Here is a 26,177-nt window from a genome sequence, read left to right on the forward strand (position 1 = left end):
TATTTCATCAGCAATAAAATGCGCTCTGGATGTAAAAAGAGAAACGGTGCATATTATCTCACTCATACATGATTAATCAACATCACATGGGGATTACATTTGCTGAGTTCAACAAAAAATGTATTAATCAAATTGGTCTCACGTAATCATGCTAGCTTCTGTTACAGTGAAAGATATATAAAACATTTTCATATTAAAAAGTGTACAAACAACTAAACCTTTGTTAAATATTTTGAGTTACCTATGTGCTTTAGATTGTCCCAAATGTTTCTAATAATGTTGAAACACAGAGAAATCAGTAATTTTGCTGAGGGTAATGGTGCGTTTCACGTGGTTGCCCATCACTATTACTCCAGATGAAACACCAGATGATATGGATGAGTGAGAAAAGAAGTTGGTAAACATGACTAAACATAACGTGAATTAAACATTTCCCCATCTGTGAACATTTCTGCCCCAGTCATGTCAGTTTTTCATCTGCAATGATGCCTTTTTAACAACTTCAATGATCTTACGCTACCTCACAACTTCATCAAGGTTTTGTGTTCATAGCTCTGATTAAGAGACAACTTGTGGCAGAAATTACATACTATGTGCTGAAATGTAATCCCACCAGTACATTAATATATGTACAGTATATGAATGATTGGGAGGGGCAGCACCTTTGTATGTTTAGCTGAATGTCTGTATCAGGCAATTATGCCCTCTGTCAGGATACTCTCATTGGCACAGGAGGAGAAATTCCTCAGTATTTGAAGGGATTCCCAGAATTTGCTCAAGCGTCTGAGGTGAAAAAGCTTTCTCACTGCTGAGTTAGTATGCAGTACCCAGGTCAGGCCCTCTGTCCTGGGCCCTAGGACAGAGGGCCTGACAGTAATACGCAGCAGCTCTTTTTAAATACGATGGATCACAATTGCTGTTCAGTGGTGGTCGCTACACAGATCCTGGATTTGATTCAACTTTACTCCCCCTGGAGATTCAACGCACCCTGGAGGTCATGGGAATTGCCATCCCACTAGCAAGATGGTATCAGCGGTGGAGAGAGAGCAAACAGAAGCGGGGAAAGTAGGCCGGGCTACAGGCTAGTTCTGTCGGGTTCCCACCCCCCCTGCCTTCACCAAAAGTCCCTAGTTGCCCCTTTTTCCAGCCGTTGGGCAGTCCGACTTTCTTGTGACTGATTTTGTATCTCCCTGGTTTGCACAGGTTTTTTTTTATTTTTTTGCTTGCCTTTTCATGCCTGCATTTTGTTTTTTGTGCTTGTACTGCTACTATCAGCTTTCAATAAATCTCACTTTTAGTTTTTAACCTGTCTGCCTTGGTGTTGAGCATTTGGGTGCTCTTTTTGCCAAACTTCACAGTATATCATTATGAACCTGCCTACTGATTCCATCTGGTCCTGTTGCTTTGTTGGTCTTGACACGCTTGGAAGCCCCCCCGAGATCATACTCAATGAGGGTGCTAGGTGTGAAAGATGCACCCACTTATCCATTAATCTCTGCTTGAGTTGTTTTTGCCCGCTGGCTGCTGATGGCCTCAAAGCAAGCATAAACATAAAGATGATACAGTGGACTGAGTTACTCATAAAAAGGACACCAAACTTGGTTATTATCACTCATTTACAACATTTATAGTCTGTGCATGAATCCAAAACTGGGTTATTTAAACAAACGGGTTAGGAACAGAATATCTGAGAAAGTAAATGTAGTTAGTACTGTGTATGTGTAATTCTCATTTGTAAAACATGTCAACTGCACTGAATAAAGCTTGAACACTAGATATGATGAGGATAATTAAAAAAGTTACTTCATACGAAGATTCAACTGTTCTCACTAGTATAAACATGATTTCATGTTGCAGAATGTTCCACTTCTGACGTTTGTTGCAGCCACAGTATTAAAAAAAACACTCTTACGCACTGCTTCTGCAGACAAACTTATTGTTTCTAATTAGCTCCTTGTGATGCACTTGCAACAACCCTGTGATCGCTTTATTACACCCTCTTGGCTGCTTTCCGGTGCTGCCTAATTACTGATAAGTAGCTCAGTAACTTCGCAAATTAATGCAATACAACATAAATCAGCTTTGAGCAACTCATCGCTGCATATCATATAGTACTTAAATCGGTAACAAATTGATGAAATTCATCTCGTTCCTAAGCTGCACGCACATTCTGACAGAAACAAAAGCAAAAAAAAGCCCATAAAAATAAACAATAATTAAATAAAAGATTGCAGATAATAGAATACGACTTTTGACCAGAAGACTGCAAAGAAGCTGTCTGTGCAAAGGCAAAAATTCATATTAAGTATAAAGGTAAGAAGACTTAAGAGTCTACAGCCATGCTGGCAGCTTTTGACACTGTACTTGGGCATGTCAGTGCTTTACGCTAGATGCTCAAGTCAGCATGCTGTCATGCCTACAGTGGCAACACTAGCATGCTAATGTTTAGCAGGTATAATGTTTACCATGTTCACATCTTATGTTCATTTGCCAATTACCATGAAACGCAAAGTATAGCTGAGGCTGGTGAGAATTTTATTAGCTTTACAGATAGGTAGTAATAAACCAACAGACCTAACTGTGGTGCTGGATAAGAAGTTGCAGGATCAGTAAATGATGACATTATTACAAGTCAGTAAGATTCATTCTCTACGAATGTTGAATTTCTGTACAAAGTTTCATGGCGATTTATTTGACAGTTGTTGAGATATTTCAGTCAGGATCCAAGTGGTGTACTAACTGACCTTGGCAAAAAGCAAGGTCGAGTGTAGAACACACTGAACAGACAGTATATTCAATTTTCTATATACTGAAACTCAACAGTATTTAATTATGTTGTGCTTCAAGGAGGAATCGCACCTACTCTGGTTACACAGCAGTCAGTGTAGTCGTGCATTATTGGTCCAGTGGATCCTGATTTTGTTGAAAAGGCTTTCATCGCTCTGAACTGGATATTCCCAAACATATCTGTATTTGTTTTCAGTGGTTCATAAGCTGTGAAGTTCAATTTGGGGATTTAAGAATAAATAAATTCTACCCAAAAAAGTTTAAACCCAAAAATATACCCCACTGCCTTTGATGAGTCCTTTTTATAGACTTATCACAAATGAATATTCTCTATCAGAAAAACAGAATTGCCTAAGTAACCACATAGAGTTTGAGTTAAACTGAGGTGAAGTGAGAGTGAGCGGTAAATGCTCTCGCAAAAAAAGACGAGACTGCAGCAGCACTGGCAGACAATACCAGCTCTCTCAATTCAAAAATAATGACGCAATCCTGCAGAGTGGAAGCCTTCGCCGCATTCTTCAGCTCAGATGCTGTAGACTGCTGATTAAAGGGATTTAGGCTTTTTCTTGTGAGAAGTGTAAATGGATTTTTATTAAAAATAAGCCTAATACCTGTCAAGTGTGCTCAGGTAAAGGTGTTATCATTCTCTCATTTGGAGTATTATTCAGTACCTTTAACAATACAGCCAAATTTCCCTAGACCCCCTTCTTTTTATCAGCCTGCTCCATTATAAAGTTAATGTAGCCCATGAATTGAACACTTAAAAAATTCTTGCAAGTTCTTATTAAAAAAAGTATTGCATATTAGCCTTTTGATATTTTCTATGGTAATGGTTACCAAAAAGAATAATTGTAGCTCATGATTGTGGACATGAGCCACATGATTTGAATAAACCTTAAACAACCTAAAAGAAATTAAGTTTGGATTGTTAGCTTGAAAATGAAGAGAAATGTTTGTAGAAATGGCTTCAAACTGAATATGTGATGACCAATAATATGGTTTCAAAGAGGCTTTTTGCTTTGTCTGACAGAGGTTTATCATTCTTTGCTTCACCATACGTCTTCATCATCTTGCCACATATTTATTTGGTTATGTAAACACAATGGTCCTTGTAATACTCCCATCAGAGCTCAGATGTCTTTCTTGGCCTTGGTAGAACTGCAGCCACATCAAATCTACTCACGTGGGACTACAAAAAGAAATTTCACTATTTAATTTTATACCCATGAAAATCAATACTGGCCTCGTGGATGAGCATCGTGAAAATATTTCTTTTCAAGTCATTCAAGGCTCTGAAGCAAAGGTGCAGGGAAGGCTGAATGACTGACAGGTTCAATTATTAGGGGGATTGAAAACCAATCAATTATTTTTGCTCCAGTTCTGTAGATAATAGCACTCACTGACTGCTACTTACAGTGTATTTTACACACAATGGCTACCTGCGATCAAGTGATAATTCATTAAGTTGTGTGTGAAACATGTGGCCCAGACTGGCTGCAGGTCAGCTATATGACACTCGGGTTTGGGATGGGTACCATTCAAAGTTGAAAGGATACTGGAACCACCAGTTCCCAGTAGTATGTATTTTCAGTACTTTTCTCTCTTTGTACCAACAAAAAATGTAATTTCAGTTGTAAGAAATAAGTCCAAACCTTTCGGACGCAGCCAGTGACTGAGTGTTGGCTCATGCTAGTAAAAATACTAAGCTAATGTCAATTTTAACAAGGGAAAAAGCCCAGTTATCTCTAACTACAACTTATCCAACCATCTAATTCATTACCTGATGATGTCAAAGTTGTTGATACCTCACTCAAAGTTTTGTCGTCCAAGGAAGGTTCAAAATGTTTGGCCCTGGCTGCAGGCGTGCAAACATCAGCTGCAGCTCCTGCGGGGGACTTTGCGATCAGGCTATCAAACAGGGTACACTCGCCAGATTTATTTTGTCTTTGTGTTCTGACTGTCGCAAATTCAGTCTGTTGTTAAGCTGTTATGTACATTCCAGTACCAAAGTAGTCTTATATAAGCACTGTTAATGTTGGTTGCAGGTTTGTCACATTATGACATTCTGTGTCATTGGCAGTTTAACTAAGCGTTAAACCAGGCGGCAAGGTACTGTGAATCACAGCTGAGCTGACAGCAGCGCACTCAGTCACCAGTCGTCAGTTCAGTTTGACGTATCTGTGTTTAAGATTCATTTGTACGTGTACTGAACACTAATGCCTGCCAGCCTCCGCTGTACTTGGTGTTTCCTCACAAGCAAATGTTAGTGTACTATTCTTGGGTGGTGGCCATTATATATATATGTGTGTACTTGCATTGCATGTGTATGTTATATACATACAGCCTCACAGAGTGAATAGTGTGGCTGTAGACTCTTAGTTTTTCAAAGTGGTATTATCGATTGGGCTGCTTTCGGAAAGACAACCACTTTCCAGTTTCCTCAGAGTAACAGCTGCCAAAAATCCAGGACAAAATGTGAGTTCATTCCTTCATTTAGTCTATAATGGAGACTTGAAAGCAGATAGAAATAGTGTAAGGCTGCCAGCCTGACTGGATTGCCAGTCAGCCTTCATCTTCCAAGGAGATTTAGTGCCAATGCAGACAAAATTGCTAAGTTAATGCAAGGTTTATCAGGGACCAATCTAAACGCTGATGCCGTTATTCATGTATAACCATTACATTTGGCAGTCAACATTTGCTTCATAATGATACATTAAAGCAAAGCACTTGTCTTTTGGCAGTTTAAAGTACAATAGTTGACAAAGTGGCTCACCTCATCGTGTATAGAAGGGTGCCGTTGTCGACTAGTCGTAGTAGTTTGTTTGGAGTCGTCATGTTGTGGGCCACAGATTTCTTTCCGTTATGGAAAAAGGTATCAGGAGTCCAGATCTTACTGGCCAGGAGGTTGTTGAGGGGTAAAACTTGCATGGGCCCGTCAAACTTCAGCCTCTCGTCCCTCCAACTCTGACGGAAGAAGACATCGATGGTGTACTCCTGAGGGCAACAGAGTGCAAAAGATTAGTTGTCAAGATAGCAGTTTATTTAGTTTGGACATGCCACTGGTTAGAAGTTAAAATATTTAACCCTTTAAAATGTGTGCCATGAAAATGGTTTATTAAAGCAACATTATGTAGAAATTGACATTTGGTTGTTGTTTGTTTGTTGTAAATACAAATCCCAGGTCTGTGACAGTTAGTCAGATGTAATGTAGCTGCTAACTACAAACAAAACTCATTACATCATAACAATGTTATGTGTTGAAAACTTGTATGTTGAAGTAAACATGTATGTAACGCTGTGATCCTACCCTCTCACTGAAGTTATAGTGCAGGAACAAGTGATAGAGGGGTGGAGTGGCTGAGACAGAGACACCATTCACTGTATTATAAGACACTGTACCATCAAAATGATTTTGAAGCCGTTGTTTTAAAAGCAAAGCAGAACAAACACAGGTGAAATTAATAACTTTAATGATGACTGCATTGTCAGTTATGGGGCCTCTGGTATTGTGCATGCTCACCCACTGACTTACTGGGATACCTAATGGAATAGAGCCAGGTTATTATTGACACCTGTGCTTTTTCATGCTTTGACAAGTCAAACTCTCTGCTGTTAAAAGGGTTTATTGCTCTGCCAAATAAATGCCAACGCTTGTCAAACATATGGACACTTATATGAATATGCAAAATATGCACTGTGGACTGTATCTATTGTATCTTAGCGGCCGTTGAGGTCATTTTCAAAAAGCTAACACATCTAAAGGGATAAAAGGAAAAAAGAAAAGCTAACCCATAAATAAATAAATGAAAATAATAATAACATGTCCAATTGATGCAAAGAAGTATTTTATTCAGGACAAAAAAATGCACAACAAATAACACTAAATATCATTGAAATCATTACTTGTAGAACTGTATGTGAAACTGCTTTCAGTCAGTCATGGTCTTTAACAAGAGATACACAGGTGTGTGCCGTACTTTACCATCTGTCAACAACAAACGGCTTCAACAGAAAAACACAAACGTTAAATGGCCGGCACATTCATCCTCTATCCAACAGGATACAAAGATACATGTCATATCAGTTATTGTCGAGTATGTTCTGTTTCTAAAATGATGTATTCACGCATCATATAATTACTACTCTGTTAGCAATGCTGCGTTTATCTTTCAAAGCCTACCCGTGGACTGAGACACAAATGAGCCTCAGCGAGAGACCTTGTATTACATCTGTTTCATGTTTTATTAATATGCAACAAAGTCTTTCTGTGTTGTCATCAACACACGAAAAAGTAAATAAAATAAAATGAATGCAGGAAGTAGCCGGTCAAAGGGAATTTATTTCACATTATTCATTCAATAGGAGCTGGTGTCCTAGCAACAGACTTCCCTCATCAGCTGCGTACAGCGGCTGTGCAGACTGAATGCAGCAGTTTTAACAGAGTGAGATGGAAGTAAGCTGTCTTTATCTCACGCAACAACACACATTATCGGTGATCGATAAAAGCACGCCGTATGTGCTTCTCTTTAATTCTCTTTGTGCTTTTTGCTCGTACAGTGAAAGGGCTCGTGTACCGCACTGTTCACCAGTGAGCTGTAATTGGCCTCTCCCCGAGCGACAAAATTCAAAAAGTCATTTCTCAGTGGCTTTAACAACAGGGAGCCATCATCCTCAGCAGGAGAGGTGTACAGCCTCCGCTCGACACATCAACAGGGCTCCTCTAAATGGCACAGGATGGTCTGTTAATTGATGCGATTGACCTCCTGGAGACCTGCGTACCTACAGTACCATTAAAAAAAATAGAATTACCGCCTCGCGGTTGTATGCCTCCGCCATCCAGACAGGTCGCAGTCTGTATACATTTCTGTCCAGACTCATGATATATATAGCGAAGACTTTAGAGGAGTATATTAAAAGATATCATAATAAGTTCATCAAGTGCATGTTTATGCCAAATTTGAAGAAATTCCCTTAAGATGTTCATGAGAATGGGACGGATGGATGTACGGAGAGACAGGCTGAAAACATAATGCCTCTGGCAACGGCTGTTGCCAGCATGGCGACATAAAAATTCAACTTCATCTGTGCTCACAACAGTGGTCTTAATAAAGCCCGCAGAGAGTGTTACAGACAGATAAAGGCAAGATTGTGACAAACACACAACACCACTGTCTTGTTCTTTCCACCTATTGGTTTCTGTTTCTCATTTAACATCGTCTCAGTTCGCTAATGTCTAAGGTGTCTACACTCTCTACACGTCTAAGAAAATGAAAAGCTTAAAAGAAAGTATTTATCTACTTTTTTATGCTAATCAAACCCCTTTGAAGTTTGGCCGTAAATTAGATGCCCAATGCAGACAACAAAGGACTCCACAGGTCACTAGAAAGACTGATGAACACACACGGACTCTAGGACACACACTATATGGTGATTTATTGTTCTGTGTCCTGTGCATCTTTGACCAAAACTTTCTGGCAACGCTACAAGAAAGTTTGTTCTATCCTGGCACAGAAAAGCCCTGGACCATTTAAATCCCCATTACCACAGTTAAACACTATGTTATGCACTTTAGTCCCTCTGCCTTTTCTTTATGGGATCCAACAACATTGCCAAATCTCATCCCGATCAATGAAAAACCTCCAGCGATGAATAAAGACACAAATGTGTGCTTGGCCCCAGCTGGATGAAGCCATAACTATTTTTTTTTCTCTTTTGGACAGAAATCTCCTGTAAACACAAGGAATTAATTTGAGAATTGAACGACAGGACGGAGGAAAAGTATAGTCAATCTCTGCACAAGGCCAAATGGTATAATCAGTTCAAATGCCAGCTGGTGTTCCTCCAGGGACTGAGTGATTGATTTCCCCTTGACAGAGGAGACAGAGCGGAGCTTCTACCCAACAGTAGTTTTCGAATGTCTCTTTTATAGCAGCGAGAGTCATGAATAGATTTACTGTAGCAACCGTAATTTAAATGATACTTTAAAACACATTCATGGCACCTGAATGATAGCGTTACAAATAGATTCATGAATCCAGAATCACTCTTTGCAAATAAAATACACATCCTTCTTTTTTATGCCTGAATACATACTTTTGGCATCCTGCCTTTTATTAGAAAGCATAGAGAAAGTGGAGACTCAGCAAATGTGGGGAGAGAGGAAGAAGGACAGTCACTGGATGGTTTGGAGGTGGGGCATTGGAGATGAGTTGTGTTTCTTTTACAACCCTATATACAGATTACATCCAATATTTATGAATATTCATAAACGTTGCACCTGACAAATCGATAAAAACTACATAAATAACAATGCAGTGATGTTGTCTAGTGCTGCAATAAGGATCATTTCCATTATCTTTGAATTGTTTTTTTTTAAGATGTGAAAAAAATAATGCAAAATGCCGATCACCTGGCTTTGGTTCTGGTGTCCATTCCGGCGCTGCTCCCCTACTAACACTAACAGCTAACGGCAAACAATGTGCTACTTGTAGGAGCAGTTAGCGTTTACTTTAGCCACATGAAAAGCTACCTGTGCATCAGCAAACTCCGTAAGTCACTGAGAGTCGAGGCAGAGCAGCTGGAGGACACCAGAGGGAAAAGCAGAACATATTTTCTCCATTAAATGGGATTCAGTTTCACCGACATAGTTTGTGGTGTGTGACTTAGTGCCGTGAAGTGTTGCGAACTTCTAGTGGGAAATAGCCGGTCACCTTAGTTACACAGTGCAAGAACAAGCATTTGGGGTGCAGAGTGAGAATGACAGAGGCACTATTTTCCCTTTTATAAGTCAGTGTACCATTAAAATTTATATTGAAGCTGATATTTTAAGGTAAAATATTTACATAATGGTGCTTTAATACTGCCAGCAATGGACATTTTCCAATAAACTCCCTTCATAACAGTGGCTACTATCAAATTCAGTTTACCGTCAACTGTTTCACTGCTGCTCGCTAAGAAACTAAAAACAATTACAGTTTTTGTTTCAAGATTATTTTTTGGCATTTTGTGTTTTTGTGGATGAGACAGACGAGAAACGTTTAGAGGCATCCTTAAATGCTAATGTTTTCTCTCGGACACTTGGCTGAGCTTCACTACGCTGGCTTTCGTCTATCTCAGCAACGATTGTATCACTTCAAATTGTCAAATCAGGTTACATATTTTGGAGAATACTATGGTTCTTATATGCCTTGGTCTTTACTGCCACATGTCGTGCAGAGCCCAACAAACTTAAATGAAATTATGAGTGAAACTGTCTCTGTGTTTAATGATGTAGAAATCACTGTCATCGCCCTATACGCCATAACTAAATGGGTCTCTGTTATCGAGTGGAGGTTAATTACTGAACACTTGATTGTCAGAGGAATGCTTAGCAGGAAAATAACGCACAAATGGATAACACTAGGGATGAAATAACGAGAGAAAGAACAAGCATGTCACACAAAAATGTCTCGTTTGCTCATATGTGAGTGTGAGTCTCAGTGTAAGAGGAGCGGTGGAGAGAAGCAGCCAATAGCAGGGCTGAAGGAGTGAGAAAATGATGAGAATGAAAGGAAATGAGGAAAGTGATAGGAAAGGCTGATAAGGTGGCAGTTAAGGTAGGATGTACGGCAGACTGGGCTAAATGAGTCCAGACGTTAAAAAACGACACAGTGTCTGGTTCTCTGATAATGGCAGGAAGGTTGTGTCTAATATCTGATAGAATATTAATGCAGCCTTTTATCTTAAATTAATGAGTTCATTAAATTCTAAACATTTGGTTATTAGATCACATTTCAATAATGTCATCACATTTAGTTTTAATTTGGTTTTACTCATTTTTGTCCACGGCTCATGGAAGTCATTTGATCTTTTGTGGTTTTACAGCCGACGTGCAAGGTTTTTTTGTTGAATTATCTGCTTCATCAAAGGACGCATCTGCCATTTTGAAGTACAATTTCCTACCTTTTCCAAATATATTTCAAAAACACCATTTGTCACATCTGAGAGCACAGCGACCAAAACAAGTTGCTGAGTTCCAGAAATGGAAATTTCTGTTATTTTCTGCACGGTAACTTCTTGTCCAGTGTTCTTGCTTGGCTACAGCGTGACGCACACGTCTTGTTTATCTACATTAGCTGACTGGTTTGACGTGTTTGATTTAGTGCCCCTGACAAGATCTGATATTGTGCGAGAGAGCTGTTTCCCCAATTAATGTGCAGAAATGTTATGTGTGATGTATGTTGCGATGTCTTGTTTTTGACAGACCAGATATAACATTCTGATTAGCCGGTGTGGTGATGATACGGACCACTTTCTGAAGGCAGTGTATCCATTCGACCTGGCTCTTCTTAATTTCACACACTGGGCATTGTAATGATTAGTCAAAGATTTGATTAATGTCTTAATTACTAATCCATCTTGCTCTCAGGTTGTCAATTATCCTCTCTCGCTTTGCTTCCTCTGTGCTTTTCACCTTTCCCTGCTGGGAGTGAAACCTGTGTGAGATTTGCAATGAGCTGTGAATCCCATACGAACTCCAATTATCTTCAGCGTTCACAAGCTTCTGGGGAAAAAATGTTTTAGCACGCCGTTGTGCAACACATCAGACACTGAAATTTAGCTCGCAAATATAATCAGCCTAGAATGAGACAGCAGTACACAAATGAAGGATATATTGCTGTGAACGTGTTTATACCAGTAGAAACATAATCTAAGATGCGTTATCAAAGCAGCATTATGTAACTTTTTTACCTTAAAATAACAGCTTCAAAATCATTTTGATGGTACAGTGTCTTGTAATAGGGTGAATGGTGTCTCTGTCTCAGCCACTCTGCACCTCTATCACTTGTTCCTGCACCATGTAACTTCAGTGAGAGGGTAGGATCACAGCGTTGCATACATGTTTACTTCAACATACAAGTTTTCAACACATTACATTGTTATGATGTAATGAGTTTAGTTTGTAGTTAGCAGCTACATTACTTCTGACAAATTGTTACAGACTTGGGATTTGTATTTATGACAACTGTGACGCACTCAGACACTGTGGTGGGTGCCAAATTGCACAAAAGTGCCAATTTCTACATAATGTTGTTTTAAATGATGGTTATTGTGAGCTGCTCTCAGGGAAAGAAAACAAAAGATTCCAGCAGGAAAAGAGAGAAAAATACACATATATATAAAATACACACACACACACACACACACACATATATATATATATATATATATATATATATATATATATATATATATATATATATATATATATATATATATATATATATATATGTATATATACATAAATTATGCTTGTATACCACTCTTTTTCTTTAAAGGAGACGTTATTGCTGTGTGGACTTTGTTCACTGACAACTGACAACTAAAAAATTAGTAGCTTTGTGTGCAAAGTGGATAATGAGCATGCAAAGATGCTACACTTTAATACCAGAGTCCAGGGTTTGTTTTGGTGGTGTGAGCTGCTGAGTTTTGAAGATATCGCCATAGAGAGGTTTGACTTCTCTCAAATATAATGTAAACAGATGGCACTTCACTTGTGGTGCTTAAGGAGCTAAAAAATACATTTTGAAAAACTCAGCAGCAGTTTCTTTCCAGAAATCATAACCCGGTTATTGAAGATAATCCACAGACCTTTGACAGCGCGACATTGCTGTTGAGTTTTTCAAATGTATTCTTTGGGCACTGAGCACCACAAGCCGACTGACATCTGGTTCCATTATATTTGAGAAGGCAGACATTTCCCTAACCCTGCAACTCGCATAAAACCAATCAAAATGGATAAATAGCACTACAGATAATAGGGAAAAATATGCGTTTTTAATTGTGGGGTGAACTGTCCCTTTACGCTTATGGAATATCTACACAGCATGCATTTCAGCCACCTGTGTCACTATTTTAATCAAACCAGTGGTCTGTGTGGGCCATAAAAACAGCTCACGCTGCGTAAGTGAACGCAACCTGCAGAGCATTTTTACCATCATAGTCTGTAAGGACTGTTTGGTGAGGGAAAGATTGTTGTTTTAGTCAAATACTGAAAAGGTTAAATGTCCCATCGTGCGTCACTGCTCACCTAAACTAAGCTGACACAGTGTTTCATGAACATTGCGTGAACTGACATTGCTTTCTACACGACCAAAACATACAACTAAGAAACCCAGACTGTGTGAATCAATCAACTGGTCACGCTGTGGGTGCTCACAATGAACTTAAACATGGGACCCCACTGCCCAGCTCAGTTCCATTTCATACAAGACAAAACATCTGTGTCCTCAAAAATGTCTACTGAAAGCAGCCATGTGAAAAATTGGATCGTTGAATAAACTCCAAGATAGACGACCAAAATGTTTGAAATACCATTGATTGCTCAGGTAGTCAATCAGGCGTCCTGAACCCCTCAAGCTGTGAGTCAAACAATCACTCATCTAGCAGAAATTCAGACAGATTTCTAAAATCAGTCTGTGGAGACAGATTCAGGGTAGAAATAAGGCGTAATCTGCGTAGGTTCCATGATGAGTGTTGTAGGAAAAAAGAAATAGACATGCAGATACATCAATAAAAATGTTCCCTCATTACGTTGTTAATTAACAGAATGTGAGCAGCAGTTCATTTCTTTCAAAACATTTTCTTTTGCAGTTTAGTAGTGAAGTCTATGCACATGATTTTTAGGGTTGTTGAGAGTGATCATAACGATTCACAACATGAGGCTGTAACAGTGACGGATCTCCCATCCTACAACCGCCATATGCTTCAACTCAGCTCAGCAGAAGAACATGTTGAAACTAGGGTCCAATTAAAAAACCCTCTTCCCACCACTCGATTGTTATATAATTGCAGGGGACCGAAGTCTTCATCTTTCCTGTAACCTGTGGTGGCCATTTTTATGTTTAAAGGCTGTTATGGTGTGAAAGGACTGTGCCCACTCTACTTTCTGCTGTCGTTTCCTCTCTGCGTATGAATCATACTGTGACCTGTGTTGCAAGTGAAAAATAATTAAGTCCTATTTTAAGAGTTTTTTTCTAAAGATGCTGACAACCTATGACAAATTTGTCAAATAATTGTAAAAATGGGCTTAATTGGGCATGCAAGTCTTTGAACAAAGTCAACATGATTGATGCAGAATCCCAGAGTTCACCTTGAAATTTTTAGTCACACAAACCTCCATCTGTTCTGTTCAAAAACACCTTGAACCGCTCAGGCATTTTGGAGTTTGAGTTTCCTGAATTTTTGGCACACGGCTGCATGCTGAAAAACTCAAATATTGCCAAAATTTGTACCCCCAGAGTGAGATCAGGCCATCACTGACATCTTTGTCAAAGCAAGCTTCAGCACAGTACCTGTGACAGCCTCAATCGCTTTCCATTTCATCAGAGCAGACCTGTCAAATCCCAGCAAACGGGTAAATGTGCTGTGACAATGCATACATGCGAATGAGATGTGAAAAAAACAACGGAGGAAGAATCAGCCAGAGGAAATGAAAAAGGGGAGGCTGAGGTAGAGAAACACACCCACCTACTTACAAGAGATCAGCATCAAGACCGTAAACCCACATTCTGGGTCTTCGTGTGACACACTACAGAAATCTACCATAGTCAAACACAACTCTGAACAACGTGCCTCGCCATTGGCCTAATATTCAAGTTTCACTCCGATTATGCAGTTAGCTTCCCTCCTGTGGCGATAGTGGAACACTAAAGGCAGATGGAGCGTATTGGGGTCCAAGTGAAGGCTGAACGAGAAGCCCTCAGGGTGAGCGAGAAGCAGACATTTCTGGGACACTTGACGTTACATAGATGGGTAATTGGACCACTGGATATACACGACAAAAAGTATGAAATGCCCAGGGTATAGAGTGTTCTCTGTCTAGGAACATATCAGCTTTAACAGTTTCTCCAAGCATTTATGCTCAACATTTGTTAGCAGTGTGGCTCTCGGGATGGCAGTGGCGGACGGTCGGTCCACCACTTGGGTCCAGAGTGAAATATTTTAACAATGGATGAATGGATTGCCATGAAACCCAGAGGATGAATCCTATTAACTTGAGTGATCCCCTGACTTCTCACCAAGCACCACGAGCAAGTCAAAGAGCAGATTTTTCCTTATCCAGTGAAATATCAGTTAATCTACAAGATGGATTGGCACGAAGTTTTGCACACATTCATGGTTCCGAGACAATGTATCCTTCTGACTGGTGTGATCCCTTGATTTATCCTCTAGCTCCACTAGCAGGTTGACATTTTCTAGAATTGACTTCAGTAGAAATATCTCAACAACTACTAGATGGATTCCCATAAAATTTGGTATAGACATTCTTAGTCCCCTCAAGATGAATGCTGTTGTTGTTGTCATGTTGGACAAAATCAATATGCATCCTCAGTTGTATGTTGTTTTTAATGCTAACAGGCACATGTTAGCATGCTATAACGCTAAACTAAGATGTAAACATGTAATCAGTGTATCAAACAAACTACAAACATGCTAGAGACTTGTCACCAGCAAAATCATTGTTTTCACATGGAACAGGGTGCATGGCCCCTTTGTTGCACACTGTGTCACGTTTTTCCACTGGTCTGTGGAAGTTAAAATTTTCTCAACTTTGCAGTGTAATGCAAGGATCGCACCACTTTTTCCATTAATAACATTTGCTCGCCTGGTTGCGTGCGCAGCCTGGCTGCACTGGCGAACCACGCTGTGTTGCCCGATGTGCTTTTTTCTAAAGTGTTTTTTGAAACTCCCATGCCTCTAGTGACAAGCCTCGTTATGATTGGGACCTACACTACACAGCATGTTAGCATTGTCACTGTGACCATGCTAGGGTGTTGATATTAGCATTTACGTCAAAGAACAGCCCCACAGAACTGCTAGTGCCAGGGAAACTGGAAATAGTGATGGTTTGGTTTTCTGTGATATATATATTGAGCTATGAAAATAATTGATGACTTGATTGACTAAATGATGCAATATCAGACAGATGTCTCTTGTAAATGAGTCATAGAAATTGAGAACCGTGAAAGGTGTTGCAAGGCTTGTTTGAGTTACTTTGCCTAACATTGCACTTCCTGGGATGTGACTATTGCACATGTGCACATTGCGACGTCAATGTTAAAACGATATATTGTGCATCCCTAGCTAGATCTGTGTGGCTGAAGGATCTTAGTCTTGTTGGTAACTCATCAATAATCCATTTACCTAAGTACTTCAACAGAATTTGTATTCAAGGTCACCCTCAGTTATCGTGGTGAATGTGCTCAAACAAGTTAGAAAATGACACATTTTTCAAATACTAGTAGGAAAAGAGCCTTTGCAGAATGTGCAGTAGCACTCCCCCCACTTGGGTGATGTGGTATTAAATGCCAAACACAATCCAGTGCTATCTTAGTGTGCATGTGCTTCCTCTTACCGTCCCCTTCCACATAGCAATATGCTTATCTCCATCCTCTAACCCTTCAGTGCCGTCTCTTTCAATCTATAACACAAGCTTTAAATAAATGTCTTCATGTCTTTTTACAGCTTCAAGGTAACTAATTAATGTCAAAAACCATCATGGGTAACCTGTTTTTTTTTACCTTCACTTCCACAGTGACATAAAAGCTGATGCTTTCGCCTTTGAGTGTGCACGCTTGCAGACATTCAACCAGCAGGGATGAAGGTGGGTTCATTTTCCTGCATTGTATCAACAGCATTGGGAGCATATATGTATTGAGTACTTTGGCTTTAAAGCTCATTAAAGAGTTAACAAGGTTTATTAAGTGTCTCATTAATGAATCTGGGGGGAAACAAACCAGCTTTGACAGAACAATGACGCAGTAACAACATGACAACAAGAAGTAAACAAAGTTAAAAGATCCTCAACAGCCTACAGCTGATTTTCCTCACTTCATTTTTAATGAGCATATAGCTGCCCCAAATTAATCTGTTAAACTCTGATGAATTGTCTCAGTTACAGCTCCTTTCCTTTGGTGAACACATCAAGGAAATATTTGAAAAAGCTTCTTTTCACCTCTGAAATACCTCCAGGATTAGTCATTTTCTCTCCTTTGACTGACCTAGAAAACTAGTCCATGCTTTTGTTTCCCAGCCCTGTTTACTGCAATGCTCAATACTCCAAGGCTGTCCCGCTACAAACTTAAATAACACATCCGGCTCTTCTGAACTCAGTCGCCTGGAAACTCATGAACCAGAAAACACGATAGCTCGACCCTGACCCACTGTACAATTTGCCTTCATTGGCTCTGAGTCTCAGCACTCAAGAGTGTCTACAAAGCCTAAATACTTTCTAAAAATCATGAAAACGACTCGTCCCGAGCACAGCACACATTTATTTGATCTGTAAACCTGATCCAACTCGCTGCTTACTGGACTCACAGTCCTTGTTATTCTCTAAACTCAAAAGAAAAAAACCAAGCCACTGTCCAACTCACCCACTCACTCCAAGAGGGAGCCCTCCCTTTCGGAAACAGGCACAGATTTAAGCAATTCAGACTGCTCATTATTTAAGTCAAGAGTCAAGATCTATTTATTTAATGCAGCCTACTGTACACATTTGCTCACTGTACTGTATAATCGTCAGTCTCGTCCTCTCATTCCTTTGGAGCTCCCAGTGCTGATCTGTGTGACCAACATTTTTACTCCTGTAGATTCATGTGTGCAATCCAATGCCAAAGACCTGCAGCAAATTCTACCTTACCATATGCATAAAGTAAAGAAAAGAAACAAAATGCACAAAATATGGGCTTATTAGCAAAAACGTGTAAAGTTATTTGGCCAGACTTTTCCCACAACAACTGATGAAGATGCCGAGGAGATCGTGCTTTACTCTCCACATATGATATGATACAGATAAAAGATAAAAACAAGTATGCGATCCAAATGTATTCAAAGCATACATGTAAAGATTAGCAATGTGTTTTACAAGATGATACTGAGTTGTCTGTTCCATAGCGTGATGCTTCCTGAAGGCTAAAGTCTGATCATCTTTGAGGCTAGACTGTGGAGAATCATGAAAGGAAAAGCTTGAAGTCTTTATGCTGTGTTCACATGCATATAGAGACAGAAAATGCAGCTTAGCCTGGGGCGAGAATGAGCCTTGCCTGGGTAATGATCAGTGAAATCCTGAAGTCATTGATTTTTTTTCTTTTTCCTTTTTCATTTCTGCATTGCTTAGTCAGTTTTAGACATGCTGTTGCTATGTTTCCATATCTGGGAACAGTGAAAAACCTTTGCAGCTATACTGTACATTGATTACAAGGCAGAGGTGTGATGCGTATGCACAACAGCATTTTTCCTTTGACAGCACACAGAAAACACCTGCTGTGACCTCCCTGACTTGCTCTGATCAAAACATTAGCATGAATTGGTTGCCATGTACTGTGCAGCCATCATGTGTGCCACTGACTGCACTGTGTGTGTTTGCCATTGATTCATGATGTTGCCAAGTGAAGCATGTGAAGAGAATAAAAGATCGGGCTAGAATTCAGCCCTGAGAGACTCAAAAGGTGATATCTGCTGAAAAAGATAAAGCACTGTCTATTGTGATGAAGAAAGGGAGCTAACACTGGCTCACAATGCGAGTTCAACGTGCTTCAGCTGACATACCTCTTCAAAATTGCAGAAATGGTCTCAGAGACCTTTGTTTATACATGTTGTCATGTTGTATCTCTTTGTAGTATTTTTCCATTTCTTTGTGTTTTTTTAATCTCTTTGTAGTCATTGTGCATCTCTGTGGTTGTTTTGTATCTCTTTGTAGTCGTTTTTCCTCTCTTTGTAGTTGTTTTGTATTTATTTATAGTTGATTTGCCTCACTTTGTAGTTCTTTTGTATTTCTTTGTAGTTGTTTTGTATTTATTTATAGTTGATTTGCCTCTCTTTGTAGTTCTTTTGTATTTCTTTGTAGTTGTTTTGTATTTCTTTGTAGTTGTTTTGCATCTCTGTGTAGTTGTTTTGCATCTCTTTGTAGTCATGTTGTGTCTCTGGTTGTTTTGCCTCTCTCCGTAGTTGTTTTGTATTTCTTTGTAGTTGTTTTGCTAATATGAGTGATTCTTAAACAGGAAATGTATATTTTATGATTACAATATATGCCTTTTTGAGGAAACAAGGTCAAATCAATGTTAGTTACTTAATTCTGCTATGTAGGAAAATTAGTTATACAAAGAAGGAGCTCAATTAAATGATTTCGTGATGTGTCCCTGGTTTTAATATCTAGTACAGGTGAGCTACATATGCAGTAAATCAACAGAGAAGTCTGAGCACCCATCACTCCTTGCAAGTTAAAGCTGAGAAAATATTTCAGAGTCAGTCACATGTCACCCAGAGCTGCTCTGTTTGAAAAATGTTTGTCTGCTTCTAAATCAATCACTCAGTGAAATTCAGTGGAGTTAGTAGCGATAGTAACTATCGCTAAATAATGTAAGCTGCCTACTTTGTGAGTGTTTAAATAGCTGGTAAAGCTGACACAAGGCTCTTGAAGTTTGGTGCAGTAATCGGGGCTATTTGATCTGCACATAATCAGCTACTTAAGTCATTTATTCTGTCATACACAAGTGCCCAGGCCGCATGAATGGATTTGACAATCGGCTCCCTAAAGACAGACCTTCAAATCTGCCTTTTCCTGTAGCTGGTGAAAATGTACTTCAATTATATAATTCATCAATGTTGCTTTATAACAGACTTCTTCCAGCGAATGTAATTATCTTAATATTCTAGACCACGAGATCCTCATTGACTCCGTTTAAGTCTGGAAACCTGAACATAAACTGCACCAGAGAACTTTGTTTAGTGACTTGTTACAAAATGAATTAGCTCTCTACCGAGACAAGTTGGCAAGTCCTCCAAAACCCACTAATCTATGCTACGTCATGCAGGCTGTCGAGCCAGCTCAGTGCTGAGCTGGAGGAACAACCCAGTGCTCACGATGGTCAATTAGAGCTGCATGATCAAATATGTCAGAGGCTGCGCTAGGTCCCAAGACAAAGCATGAACCATCTACAGCATCTGCTGTTTAAATGAGGTCATTCAGGGCGTGCAATAGAATTTCTCCAGAATATTGCTGTTTAAAGAGAACACTTTAACTGAGGGCAACTTTGTCCAAATGACTTAGGAGATTTTGGTTGTTGTAATTGAGTATCTTAATGTAAATGTAATCTTTTCCTACTTGTGAAGACTCACTCTTCTAGCTGAGTAGGGAAATCAACAATGTAAGGCCTAAAGGCTCAGTAGATAACTATGGATAGAAAATAAATTACAAGGACCAACAATGTCAAAGTTGTCTGTAAGAAAGTTTGTAGGAGCAACATCAAGTTGACAGGTAGAGCGCCTCGTGCAGGGAGTGGCTTCCTTTGAGGACAACAAGAACATTGGTTTAAAATAGCTGAAGTCTGTCACACTGTGGCCACTGAGAGTGAAAACATGAGAGAAACTTCAAACGAGTTTGCTTTGGTCGGATGTTTGGTTTAAGGGTTGCAGTTTTGAGCAGTTCCTTTAACTGACAGTCAGCTGCCTTAACAGTCAATTAATTATTAATAACATTTTTCCATTAGACAACAACTGACATGATCTATGTTCAGTGCCCACAAATCCAAGCCATAGTCAGGCTACCAAATGGTTATAATGTAATGATATCAGTTTGTATAGAATGTCTTTTTGTATTTTTTAAATGACAGATTACCCAATTAAATACATTTTCTCATCAGTGTTTTGTATGTTATTTTGATATATATGCCCATCTCTTATTGTCAGTAAATACATTTTTATTCAGTTAAATTCTTCACAGGAAATTAACATTAACATCCCTAATTGGTTACCTCTTTACTCATTTCACAATCAGAATCAGAATCGCTTTTATAGCCAAGTAAGTTTTCACATACGAAGAATTTGCTGTGGTCTGTAGGTGCAAAAAAAAACCAAACAATACTAAAAATAATTAAAAGAAGATATACTAAAAATATAAATAGAGATGAAAAATAGAAAAATATAGATTGACAATAACACATGAATGGAGATTTTAAATAGGTGTAGGTCCTGGCTTTAAATAGGTCCTAAAGTGCTTTATTTTGAAAATAACTTACATTTTTGTTTGTTTTCATTATTAGCTAGAACTAATGATCTTTTCCTGACATGTAAAAAGATGTTAATGTCGCTTTGATATGATTTCATATATTTTACTTGATGTCTCACTGCAAAGCGAGAAATGTTTTTTGAGGGACAGGATATGAAAATACCAAATGTATCTAAGTTTCATTCAAAGGAAAACACTGCTACTAGACACAGCAAAGGTTGTTCACTTAAAAACTCATTGCAGTCCTTGCTCAAATTAAATTCTATTATTCTGCAAAGGAGGTTCTCATGTTGCACAATCCAAAATGCCAAACTGTCTCCAAGTACTTTTTCAAGGTCAAACAATTCCAAGTAAAGTGACTACAGACTGATGACCTTCTTACATTTGATTACTCGTAGTGATGATTACAGTGAGGGGGGGAGGCGAAATACTCACCATGTCTGTGTCCGACACGGGCCCGAAACTTGTCACGTAGATGTTTGTCCTCACTTCTGTCACACTCTCTGAGGGAAGAGACAACAAGCACCAGAAAACATTTCAGTGCAGTGTGTCTACAGAAGGCTTTGCCGCAACTCTGTCTTTGTTAAGCCGATTGTTTGTGTATATGACGGTGAAGTCTGCCTGTTGGCATTTAACTAAGCCGCTTCACACAAAAATTCAACTGTAATCAAGGGTTAGAGGAACACTTCAGACTGAGGAAAAACTGCAGATTTATACACGCTCAGTGAAGAATTTGTGGCCCTGTGGACGGATTAATACCTGGATTCTAACTGTCTCTGTGCCACATGTTGTCACAACCGTGTCAACTTTGTCGTGCCGCAGATTGCGGGTTGAGGAACATAATGCAGTAGTTAGACATTTAGACAATATTGTTATACCACTATTTGGCAAAGGACGGCTTTTTTCAACCTCAATTTAGAGGCAAAAAATGTTGCTGTGAGCAACTTCACAGCTGCTTTTGAAAGTCTTTAGTTCAGTAAAACTACTATTTGTTTGGCTCAGGCTTAGTTTTGTCCACTACAGCATAAAATCTGCTTTGGGCCAGGCCCAAGTCTGTATCTGTGGAGAGAAGACATCCCTTTTGACCCACAATAATTTGAGTTAGCCTGCCCCAAAAACATTTAACAGTTCCTGAGGGACTACTGGCTCGGGAATAAAATGCAGCAGCTCAGCATTAAGGAAGGGTCTGTGTGTATTTCTTATTCAAATAATGGGCACCCTTTGCTGCTATTACACTATCTTTGCACACATTATAATCACATTAGACGTGATGTAGTCTATTAAAGTATGAATCTTGCACCACTGTTACAAGGCTTTTCTGCTCTATATATTTCCCTGGACACTGTCGTTCTTTAATTATAATTACATGTATCATTGCACGTTAGGCTACAACAGGAGCTCCATTAATGCTTTTGTTCCGTCACAACGATTTGTAAATGATTCTTGATACTGTGACAATGATCAGATTGATCATTACTTAGTAAGTTTGTCAGGTTTTTTAATTGCAAGCTGTGAAATAATTGTTGCCCAAAAACTTCACAAATGATTTGAATGCAGCTTTTAAGTCGGGCCTGATATGAAAGTCATGACAGATCAGATTTTGCCCTCTGCTGTGTGGGATGAATCAGCTCCTCTGGGCCAAATGTGTAAAGCAGACTTTTGGGCCGTTGGTGAGACAAATTGCTGCTCCCAGTGGTGCAACAACTAGAGAGTGATGAGGCTTTTCTCCAAAAGTGAATAGATCCTCGGCTCTAACTGTGTCCCAGATCTAAGCGACCACCCACAGGTGAAGTCTCCGATCCGTTGGCAAAGGGCCCCCTTGAGAGAAGAGATCTACTTTCCACATTAATCATTCCTGTGACACAAATAGCTCTCGCAAATACGTGATTATGGCAACACCAAGTCAGCAGTTTGCATGGCAGGCATAGGCGGGGGAACAAAATGAGTTGCCCCATTTCTGTTTACAACAATGCACCAGAGCATAGGGCAGAGCTAATAGATGCAGCTGAAAATGAAATTAAATGGTACTCTCGAGTTTCTGTGCAGACTGTTTGTCTGAGACGGTCCCCTGGGACTGTTTCTCAGCAGGACTGTGGGCGGTGGGTCAGGGGGAACGTTGGCAGTCTTGCTCAGTTACATGTAGAAGCCCTTGACTTTGACCCTAACTGGTGTGTCTGTGTGCAGGTAGAGTGGTTGGACTGTTGAGGTCCAAAATCTAAACCATTAGCAGGGGTCTTTTGATCCTCTTACAGAAATCAAGACTGCAGACTGTATGAGGACGGGATCTTGTAACTTCACAATATATTTTGACAAATAAGATAAGATCCATCTGCGACACAAAAAACCCTACTCCATGCTGACCTGCTGTTCCAGGGATTAGCACATGTGATACCTGTAGATTTATGTGAGAAGTACGACCCATAATATTTTGAATATTGCTTGCGTTGTAGACACGACAATGTCACAGTTTCTCTACGCTGCAGATCACATGGATCAAATTAATTGTTTAGTCTATAATTGTGAAAGATGATCATCACAGAAGCCTAAAGACTCTTTATTTACTATCATAAATGACAAAAAGCAGTACATCCTTATATTAAAGAAAGATTAAAGATTTAAGTGATTAAAGATTTTTGTTTGAAAAATGACTGAAATAAATTCATAAGTAAATTAAGCACCATACGGCGTGCATGTACAACCATATGTTAGTCTTTTAAATCAAAATCTTTTCAACTAATCAAAATAATCTTGGTTATAACTGTACCAGTGTTTGTGGCTCAATGAGAATTTCCTAAATATTAGAGAACACAATGTTCAGGCTGTGCTCTTGTTGTATGTGTTTGCTCATGTGTTTTTTCCACTGGTCAGTGTAGCCTGTACAAACCTCTTGGGCCCGGTGGAAAAGCCTGCTTTGTTTCACTGCACCACACACGTCTGCACTACAAAAGGAGGCCATCATGACTGTAAGCTCTGAGCGGTGCAGGGCTCACCATCTCGTTGCCCTTGGAGATGTGAACCTCCACACAGAGGGAGAATATGACATTAATATGTCTTGCGCCTGCTTCCTCTCTCTGGTTGCTGCCATGGAGTCCAGGTCATCCAGCCTGGTGGCTCTGCAGCCTGGTAGCCACGCTCGTGGCTTCAGCAGCAAGCAGCAGAGCAGAAATGACCATTCCAGCTGGCTGGCTGAGAAATGGCAAGGCCTGCTTGAGCATGTGGACTCGCTGTTATGCAGTTTGTTGTCCTCGGGGGGGGCGAATATTTGGATGAAATGGCATCAATTAGAAGGATTTCCACTGACATATGTGCTTATTTGCCATTTGGGCATGATTGAACAAAGACTTCCACCCAAGGGAGAGCAGATCTTCTGTGAGAAGTGACTTCAGTGTAATTCTGATGTCGGTGTGCCGACTCTATGAGTTTCCAAGTCTCCTAATGTCCTCTAGCAGTAGACGGATTTACAAGGAGCCAGTGTGTGACTTTATGAGGTCCAAAAACTACTACTGGAAATAGGGAATGAAATTAGCATCCACCACCTGCCACCAGCAGGCCTGCACCACCTGTATCTGTCCAAGGCCTGCATGGACACATCCCAGCGACTCCCTTCTGGTCAGAGGTATAGATTGGGGATTTACAGTATAATCACTATCGACTATTCACCCCAACCACATTTTCTATCCTCCCCCGGATGGCAGGACAATGTGAGTCTCAAGCCCTGACCAGTATACTGTCCGACAGTCATTACAGCAACAACAAAAGTGTTTATCAATAAAAATATAATAACCCTTTTTTTTTTTTTTACATCTACCAGCTGCTGGTTTCAGGGATGAATCAGTTGTTCTTCTTTGAGGAAAACTGTTTTCATTTACTTAGACACTAAAATGAGCCAAATTTGGATTTTGTATGTATTTTATCCATTAAACAGCTGGAGAACCACCTAGTTTGGTAACCTAGTAACTCCTGTGGACGAACGGTACAGATTATACTGCTTAGACATGTGCTGCTACTTTAATATTCTGCGTTCATGTTGTTTACAGCGGCACATATAAAAAGGCTGAAGTTAAATGGTGACTTGTAGTGACTAACACACATTTGCATGCATCCCAATCATCCATATTATTTTCTTCAAGAGCTAAAACAGCGACACAGTGAGCAGTCTGAGATCTCTTTCCTCTGTTGTGTCCGTTAACATATAGTGTTGCTTACCTCCCAGCCCAGGACGTAGCCTGTTGTCATATCCATCCAACAGCCTGTCTAGGATTCGGGTGAATATGGTGATATTGTCTTTGCTGTCATCAGGCAACGGTTCTCTGTGTCCAACTACTGCCCTGCAGGAGGAAATGGAGAGAAGTTGGAGTCAAAAGATTGAAACATATAAAATTAGGTAAAAACTTTATGTATTGTTCCACTGAAGAACTTGGGACTGGCAGTTCTTACTGCCACCATACAGGTTTAAATGATTAAATTATATACTTATGATTTATTGATAACAGATACCAGGTTTCAATTTAAATGGATAATGTAAGATTATTGTATTATATTTAATACACCATATATATTAACATAATTTAATAAATGTGACCTATTTCTGTTTAGAAATTAGGTCTACTTTCATCTGCCTGTAATATTTCTCTCACAGTCATAATCTCAGGTCAGCGATCAGCCTCAAGCTTTAATCAATATTTGGATGATAACGTTCGCTTCTGTTTGTCTTTGTTATATTTGTCTTTGCGGGATGGTACATCCATATTTACAAAAAAAAAAGAAAAAAGAAGAAAGAATAACATTGAATTTATGGTAATGAATTCTTTCCCAGGGAAGAAATACTTTGCAGCGTTTTGTTAGAGAATACATCATATGCTATCAGGCACTGCTTATTAATTTACATGACCCACAATTCCCAGCAGAACAATACTGTGGCGAGATGAAAAGGCCACTATACAGTAGGTGGAACATGATGAGTTAATGAGTAGCGTCTTTAATTAAACTTAAATCCCCCGAGGAGCTGACCTATAATATCCAAGTAATCCCATCAACAACCAGTCCATGGCCTGATGCACTATCACACACACACAGCATTGTGCTGCTCAGTTTCATGTTTGAAGAGTGACCAGAATCTTCCCTGAATTTTACTTCAAAGGGGAAGCCCGCACTCGCAACAGGAAATCTGTTTCTTCTTGGCCTCTTAGAAGAGCTTTCTGTAGCTTAATCTGTCCTATAATAACAACTCAACAGAAGAGTCCATCTGAGCTACAACCACATCCATCTAGACACTAACGGGGTGAAGGTCACTGCCTAAAATGTATGCAATTGTAATTACTATCCGTTTGGGAGTTCAGAA

General features: G+C 39.5%; 1 protein-coding gene across 1 annotated transcript in view; it reads right to left on the reverse strand.

The window, feature by feature from the left end:
* gabra3 (gamma-aminobutyric acid type A receptor subunit alpha3) overlaps positions 1–25,178 on the reverse strand; it is a gene marked incomplete at its 5' end in the record, with an annotated part of 41,472 nt that extends 16,294 nt beyond the window's left edge. Inside the window, 3 exons of the mRNA XM_073479594.1 lie at positions 5,561–5,781; positions 21,272–21,339; positions 25,043–25,178. Of these exons, the coding sequence (XP_073335695.1) occupies positions 5,561–5,781; positions 21,272–21,339; positions 25,043–25,178 (425 nt within the window). The remainder of the gene's footprint in view (positions 1–5,560; positions 5,782–21,271; positions 21,340–25,042) is intronic.
* Positions 25,179–26,177: the final 999 nt, after the last annotated feature.

This window comes from Pagrus major, chromosome 13 (genome assembly GCF_040436345.1).
Source record: "Pagrus major chromosome 13, Pma_NU_1.0".
Taxonomy (NCBI): Eukaryota; Metazoa; Chordata; class Actinopteri; order Spariformes; family Sparidae; genus Pagrus; species Pagrus major.